General features: G+C 52.9%; 2 protein-coding genes across 2 annotated transcripts; one reads left to right on the top strand and one right to left on the bottom strand.

Moving 5' to 3' along the window:
• Positions 1 to 929: 929 nt before the first annotated feature.
• Positions 930 to 3,252, bottom strand: PV07_05388 (dihydroxy-acid dehydratase). Its single transcript, XM_016392279.1, has one exon. The coding sequence runs from the start codon at positions 3,121 to 3,123 to the stop codon at positions 1,231 to 1,233; it is 1,893 nt and encodes a 630-aa protein (XP_016249798.1). The 5' UTR covers positions 3,124 to 3,252; the 3' UTR covers positions 930 to 1,230.
• Positions 3,253 to 4,540: 1,288 nt separating this feature from the next.
• PV07_05387 (uncharacterized protein) lies at positions 4,541 to 6,675 on the top strand. Its single transcript, XM_016392278.1, has 2 exons — positions 4,541 to 4,803; positions 4,876 to 6,675. Exon 2 carries the CDS (start codon positions 4,909 to 4,911, stop codon positions 6,565 to 6,567), a length of 1,659 nt encoding a protein of 552 aa, XP_016249797.1. The 5' UTR covers positions 4,541 to 4,803; positions 4,876 to 4,908; the 3' UTR covers positions 6,568 to 6,675.
• The last annotated feature ends 1,181 nt before the right edge of the window (positions 6,676 to 7,856 follow it).

Below are 7,856 nucleotides of genomic sequence, written 5' to 3'. Positions count from 1 at the left end.
GCTGAACGCTGAATTCGGATCATGGTCTCCAATCTCCTGATATGGCAATATGTTGTTGATTGGGAAGCTGTCAGTAGCTGCATCTGGGCATCTGGGCATCCCTTCTGTGCCCAAGTCTCGTCAAATCGTCAACGATCCCACTGACTCGAGACCATCGTCGGGGAACAGGACGAAACGTGTGGCCTCGCAGTACTCGTCCCTCCTCCCCTCCCCCCTGTCGACTTTTTCCCGTGATACGCGCGCGGCGTTGTCTTTGGGGCGCTGGCAATGCGTCTATGCATCCTAGACCAGCACTTAGCTGCATCCACCTCATCCACCTCACGAGGTCTTTGCCAGTTGCTATACTTCCTGAAGCGGCAACAGCTCCAAGTTGCTGGTTCATGAAGTTGCTCTGGGATTGTCAAACACGGCAATCACATTGCTGGTTCGAGCAGTTTCGACCAAGAACGTCAGCTACTCGCGCCTTGACGAGATGGCATAGTCACCTCGTGCCAGGTGTGCAACACTCGTCCTCGAACTATATTGGGAATTTGCTGCGCCCGGCGCGGCTGGATGGCAAATATCAACAGCTCCCTTTGTACTCGGTGAGACAGCCCGATCAGAAATATCTGGTTTATATTCGACTAGACAGTTGCTCGATCAACCAAGATATTCACCTTGGTCTCGCCGTGCCGGGTCATATAGCCGGCATCAACCGTTTACACTTGAGCAGGAACAACATATGGCTCAGTTTGACTGACACCTTCACAACCGCTGTCGCGGACTGCAGACCCCCATCACCAGCAAGAGCTGGAAGTTGTTACATTCCGCTCCTGGCACTTGGACGGACATCAGGCTGCAGGAGATGATACCCGGCGATCCAGTCACAGTCGCAACAGTGGATACCATTCTACACGCCCCCGGTCCTTGACTAGCAAAGCATCATGTACCGTATTTTGATTCGAGCCAGCAATTGCCTTTTGAGGTAAAAGGCCTGGTGGTTGTGGTTTGACTCCAAATGGTTTACGTAGAACTGTCCAACAAGGGGCTCGACAGGTCACTGAGCACGACGAATAGCACGCTTCACCACGAGTCGGAAAGCCTCGGATGTCAGCTCTCTGCCTCAGGCTGCCCTCGAGCTGTCATCCCAAGGTCGTCATCGCAGAAGGTCACCTGCTGCCACTGCAGTAGGAGCAAGGGCATTGGCTAGTGATACCAGAAACCCAATATAGTGGCAGTCGGGGGACATTCTCAAGTGCCCGAAGGTCCTTTGGCTGTAAGGAAGCCAAAGTCGCACCCAAGGTGTGCCTGATTGACCTCACGCTCGTAGAGGCCTCGATAGCCCCTCCGGCCAGCTCTCTCCACCCATGGCTCAGGGTTGTGCGACATCTGTCCATCAGCCTTCCCAGAAGCGGAGGCGACCTGGGATCGCGTTTTACGATCGGCAATACGTCTAGCGATCTCCTGCTCTTCTACTTCGAGGAGTAGCGTCCTCTTCTCGACGTCGCAGATGATCTTATCCCCCGTCTGCACAACGCCAAAGACCGAGTCAAGGTCCGCAGACTCTGGTGAGATGTGCAGGATGATCGTCCCCCCAGCAGTTCCGCTCATTCGTCCATCACTGATCCGCAACATGTCGGTCACCCCTTGTTTTCCTAGCTTTTGAGGGATTGGGATCAGTCCGGCCTCGGGCATCCCTGGATTGCCCACCGGGCCAATACTCTTGAGTATCAACACGGAATTCGCATCAACTTCTAGGTCTGGGGAGTCGATGCGATTGGCCATGTCTGCGGTGTTTTCAAAGACACAGGCCGAGCCACGGTGGTGCAGGAGCTTCCGGTCCTTCGAGGCCGAGGCTTTCATAACCGCGCCTTGTGGACAGATGTTGCCGTGCAGAACCACCAAACTCGAGCTAGGGTAGAGTGGATCTTGGAGAGATCGAACAATCTGCCGGGAGTATTGGAATGACTTGAAGGGAGTAGTGTCGAGGAGCTCACCGAGGGTTTGACCAGAGTAAGTCTTTGCACCGAGATGTAACAATGGCCTCAAGGTATGCATCAAGGCCAACATGCCACCTGCGTTGTGGAAGTCAGTCATGTAATTGTCGCCGCTGGGCTTCAGGTCAACTAGCAATGGCGTCTTTCTTCCAATCTCGTCAAAGGTGTTGAGGTCAATGGTGCCCGCCACTTTGGGGTGCCGATTGATAATAGCCAGCAGATGCACCACCGCATTCGTGCTTCCACCAATGGCCTGGAGAACGGTGATGGCATTGAGAAAGCTCTCCCGGGTCAGGAGATCTTGTGGCCTCATCCCATCCTTTGTAAGCATGGCCACTGCATTGCGCCCAGCTTGCTCGGCGACTCTCAGCCTGGCCGAGCTCACGGCCGCGGCGGTGGCACCAGATTTGAGCTCAAGCAGTCCCAGGCCTGCAGTTACACAAGCCATGGTCGATGCCGTGCCCATGACTCCGCATGTGCCTCCTGTGGGCGCCAATTCCTCGTTGACGGACATGATGTCTTCCAAGTCCACGCCCCCCGCCCGGTACCGCGCCCAATAGCTTCGGCAGTCTGTGCAGGCTCCCACCCGAACCCCTTCTACTGAACCCGGCATCATTGGGCCCGTGATGAGAGGAATGACGGGCTTGTTCGCGGAGATGGCGCCCATCAGCTGCGCTGGGACTGTCTTGTCACACCCTCCTATCATGACCACAGCGTCCACCGGCTGAGCCTTGATCATCTCCTCCGTGTCCATACTCATCAAATTCCTCAGATACATGCTGGTCGGGCTGGCAAAGCTCTCGTGGATGCTGATGGTCGGGAAATCGACGGGCAGCCCTCCCGAGGCCAGGACACCACGCTTGACGGACTCGATGAGCTGGGGCACATTGGAGTGACAAGGATTGAATGAGGAGTAGGTGTTGATGACCCCGATGATGGGCGAGGAGAGTGCCGAGTCTGAATACCCTAGGGCTTTGATGAAGACTTTTCTGAGAAACAGGGAGAAATGTGCGTCGCCGTACGAAGTCAGTCCTGAGCGAAGCCCGGATGTCGACGTGATGGGTTGAGACAGATCATAGTCCTTGGATATTGAGCTGTGGCTGTCGCCATTCTGGGCGGGCGCTGTTGATGGTTGATTAGTCGCCATAATCGCTAAAGGATGCTTGTAAACAGGTTCACTCTTTGGTCTTTAGAGATACGGGCTTTGAGGTCTCAAGACAGGGCGAAAGAAGTGACAACATTCCGTTTAAGTGGTCATCACAATGCACTCTATTGGAGAAGCTGTAGTTCGCGCAAGCCAGAGTCGGAGGAAGGCCGGCCATTTGACCTGCTCGGGAGAAACGTGGCCGACCAAGGTGGGGAGCAGAAGCGACTCATCGTTCGAATTGGGGTTGTGCCTTTCCGATCCGCCACGAGAAGACATGGTTGTTTGTTGAGAGCCACGAAGGTGTCTTCCGACGGCTCGGAATTGCCGTTGCCCTCAGGATTGTACTGCTTCGTTGGTAGATGGATGTCCAAAGACTACCTAGGTAGTATGGATAACTCTGGCTGTACACTGTTTATCAAAAGTAGGATAGTGCTTCGAACTTCTTTCGCTTATCTAACGCGCCTCTTCCTCCGACATCAACTTATGATAGCAATAACTAGATAGAGTGGCCAGAGGATTCTCGTTCAACCAACGATAAGTAAACAGGGTCCCGGCTGCTACAGATTCCCTACGATGCTAGCAATGTAAATGAATGAGGAGTATCCTCGTCCTGGCCATCACGACAACGGGACAAAGAGTGCGGTGTACTGGACAATGGCACTCCCTCCGCCGTACTGTACCGTCTAGAATACCCCTGCAGACTCAGCTCGCCACCGTGTTGCCATTATCCTCGATGGTGCTGATCTGCACAAATAACGCCCCTAACGGGATAGCGAACACGGTTGCGAACCGGCCTCTTTCACATATCCCACCGCCTTCATGCTCGTGTTGCTCGATCCCATGACCCAGTCATTCACATCGGTGGCGCCGTTCCAGCCCACATAGCCTCTCGAGTGAGATTTGGCAGTACACAGAGCGAGGACATCGTCGTCTTCGGTCGTGAGGACAACAAGACTCGGTTGCGTGGCTGGGGTAGCATGCCACGGTGTTTTGTACCCGTGATAAACGGAGAGGAGCTCAGCCTAGTCAAGTTGCGCGCTCCAGCGCACTTCTCCCACGGTGCCGGTCTCGTCGGTGACGGGGCCGTATGCTATTAAGACGGTGTTGGAACCGTAAGCTATTAGAGAGTTGCCGTTCGGGAGGATCTCGTAGGACCCTTGCGGATATTCGGCGATTGTCATTTGAGAGTCGGTTGGATTGGCGACGAGTTGTCGGGTGGGAGAGTAAGTAGCAGCTTAACACCCGTGGTCTCTACGGGAGCCTCAGTTGGCAACGCACGGCAGTTTGACGTGCCACGGTGAAAAACAAACTCGGCTAACCTTCCCATCTAGGTTAGGGTAACGCGTTCCATCGATAGAATTTATACGGAAGAATGTCCATAGTCATAGGTCTGGAATACCCCGTTATGACCGTAAATCCCAGAGCCCACCGGTTACGATGGACTCTGTGTATAGGTACTGGGGAACCCTCCACACGGATTTGCCGGACCGTTATTCTCGAGGCCGATATCTCCGTCTACAACTCAACGTTGGGTAGTCGGTAAGCCACAGGGAGAGTTCTCGATAAATCTGGCCGTCAAACGTCGCCGCTTCGGAAGATCTTTTTTCCTCTCGGTGCCAAGGCTGGGCCTCAGCCTGGTCAGGGGTGTTCCTTCAGCCAACCCTCCTCTCTCAATTGTCTGTACGCTGAACTACCAATCCACCTAGACCCGTCGCACACTGACCATATATTGCTGCGATTCCATGCATGCAGACGAGGGCATTGAGATAATCCACATTGGGGGCAATGAATCCTCTTTCGTCACGATCCAGAAAAGGTCGCCTTGGGAGCACAAAGTCCAACGGCGGTTGTATTACCTGCAAAATCAGAAAGGTAAAGTGTGACGAATTGCGGCCAGCTTGCAGAAGGTGCTTGGGCACTGGCAGAAAGTGTGATGGCTACAGCCGCAATGTCGATTCACATACATCTCGGCCGGCCGCGGCGGCAACGAGCTTCGGCAATCTGCGCCGCCTCATTTTCACTACAGCTCACAACCACGCCGAGCCCGAGGAGCTGCGATCTTTCGAGTTCTTCATGGAGAAAGTGGTACCCAACTGTACCCGAATGGTTGACGAAGCCTTCTGGCACCAAATTATTCCCCAGCTCAGTCGTTCGGACCCCGTCATCTGGTACGCTGTGAATTCTCTCGCATGTCTCATTCGCCACCCGCAGTTTTCGCCGACCTGGACGCTCCCAGGAAGGAAGATCCTACAACCTGCAGTGACCGACGAGCATCGAAGAGCCCTGAGATGGTACAACAAATCTATCGCCAAGTTGCAAGAACGAATCTCAAACGAAAATGTGTTGTCAACAACCACCACCATCACCTTCGTCAGTTGCATATTATACATTTGCATCGAATGCGTGCAAGACGACCCTGTCGAGGCCGCTGCACTGTATCGGCGGGCGGTGGCGATGATCGGACCAGTGTCAGACCATCATCAACGCGGACCCCCTTCCACAACTCGACGTGAAGCAACACTCGAAGAAACGGTTCGAGCACTGTTGCGCCATATGGCCATCTCGCAGGGCCTACCAGTGAAAAGAAGTGCTGCTGCTGCCGCCGCCGCCGCCGGTGGTGGTCTTGTTGTTGCTGTTGATGGCCCGGAACGGCACTATCGTTTTTCCACATTACAAGACGCGAGGGATGAGCTTTACATTTTGATGAGCGAGGCTCATGAATTTATCGTCCATGTGGGTGAAATCAAAATTAGGCTACCGAGGAAAGGCTGGAAACCATCTTCTGACCTGATGTCATGGCAAAGTTCTATCGAGGCAAACTTTTCGAAATGGCTTTCCGCTCTTCGACATTTTGTCAGCAGCAATCCAGACACCGTGTCTCAACAACACGACATTGAGCGGTTTGCCCTCTTGAATGTTGGGTTCAGCCATTATTATATATGGGTTGCTACGTCTTTAAATATGGACGAGACTGTCTTTGACCATTTTATAACCACTTTCCAATCCATGATCGAGCATGCGCGTCACGCCACCGCAACGCGCAACAGTGGAGGCGGCCGTCCGGTATTTATATTCGAGACTCAATTCATCCCTTCTCTATTCTTCATTGCGTGCAAATGTCGCCATCCGGTCGTGCGCCGACAAGCCATCTCTTTACTCGAAAGTGGACCCTTGATCGAAAACACGTTCAAAGCCGAGCCTATGGCCAAAGTCGCGAAACGTTGTATCGGGATTGAAGAAGCCGGTAGTGAAGGAGGCGTGTTTCACTTACAAGCTCACAAGACCGAATTCCCCCCCGAAGGCCACAGAATAACCTGGAACAAACTCATTGAGATGCCTGATGCTCATCATGGCAGAGTGGATCAGTACTTGATGTTTGGGAGATGGCAGCAGCAGCAAGTCGGCGGAGAATGGATTTCCAGCACACACATTGTCAAGATATGAAAGTCAGGCTGAGTTTGGGCCTTGATCGTCCTGCTCTCGGGAATTCCATATCATCAACCCCGCTCTGTTGCAATCTCTGACTGCACGGAGGTGTCGAAGCTGTTCGGCCGACATTTGATGAACTTGAGCCGAGAGGCAGGTATTAACCGATCGCAAGGGGCCAGATTAGGCTCCCTGTGAGTTTGCTCTGGGAGTGCTCAGGGAGCACTCAGTGATGCTCAGCCAAAGGCTCAGTTAAAGCTTAGGGTAAAGCGGCCTTCGCTCACCCTCTAGGATTAAACCGTAAATGGCAATTAGGTTTTTCGTTCTCGGGTAATATAGGTACCTAAGGACGATTCGGGCGAAGGCTAAGTGATTGTATACACAACTACTACTCGGAGCGACTATGTAACTGCTATGACATACCTAGGTAGGGAGAGGTTACCTACTTCATTGTGGGAACTCTGAACCTGAATTCTAGGAACGATATATACATTAGGAGGACTCTTCATGGTCAAAGGTACCTACTTAGCTACGCTTGCATTAGTGTTTTCTTGAGCATGCCGCGTCTGTTTGCTGGTGGTGTGAAAAAGTTTGTTACTAACGTAGTAGCAATCATAGAGCAGCCCTTCTCCTTGTCCCTCAGTACCCGATGGCTCCATTACTCTAAGCCTATGACTCGAGGCTCCATCGAACCCACTCCGCGGCGCAATAATTGAGCTATATAATGTATATTGAAAGACTTTTCTTCAACAATCACCCAGCACTGCCGGGGGTAAGTCATACCAACTCAACCACCTCATCAGTCTGGGTTTCTAACAATCTCTACAGTAGCTCGTAAGTTCCTGTTTCCAGGCCTTTACCGCCTCTGATCAGCTCTAACATCCTCTTCAGAATCGGTAGAGCGTGTGGCTCTTAGCAAAGACCAACCTCAAGGTTGCGGGTTCGAGTCCCGCCTTGTGAGTAACCTGCCTCAGAACACAGTGCGACATCCAACTAACATCAATACAGCGGCTCAATTCCAAAGGAAAACCTTTCTTTTTTTCGCCATTTTTTTTTTCGACTGTGCGTGCGCGATAGTGGGGTACAGTGGTAGTGGGTCTACCCCCCGCCTACGTCATGAACTTCCACCAACGCCAGCCTATCGATGCTCCTGTAGCAAGCAACTGGTAATCCTTCCGAATGTTCCCTCAGATTCGCCAGTTCCGGTGCCTTCTTGGCGGGAACAGGTGCAGTTAGGTGGTGGGACGAAACATGCGGGAATCCGCCTAAACCATGGCTGGCAAGTGATGGAGTCAGGCGACGCGTTT

The sequence above is a fragment of the Cladophialophora immunda genome, assembly GCF_000835495.1.
Source record: "Cladophialophora immunda strain CBS 83496 unplaced genomic scaffold supercont1.3, whole genome shotgun sequence".
Taxonomy (NCBI): domain Eukaryota; kingdom Fungi; phylum Ascomycota; class Eurotiomycetes; order Chaetothyriales; family Herpotrichiellaceae; genus Cladophialophora; species Cladophialophora immunda.
Note: the sequence above shows the minus strand (reverse complement) of the source record. Positions and strands in the feature narration are given on the sequence as shown.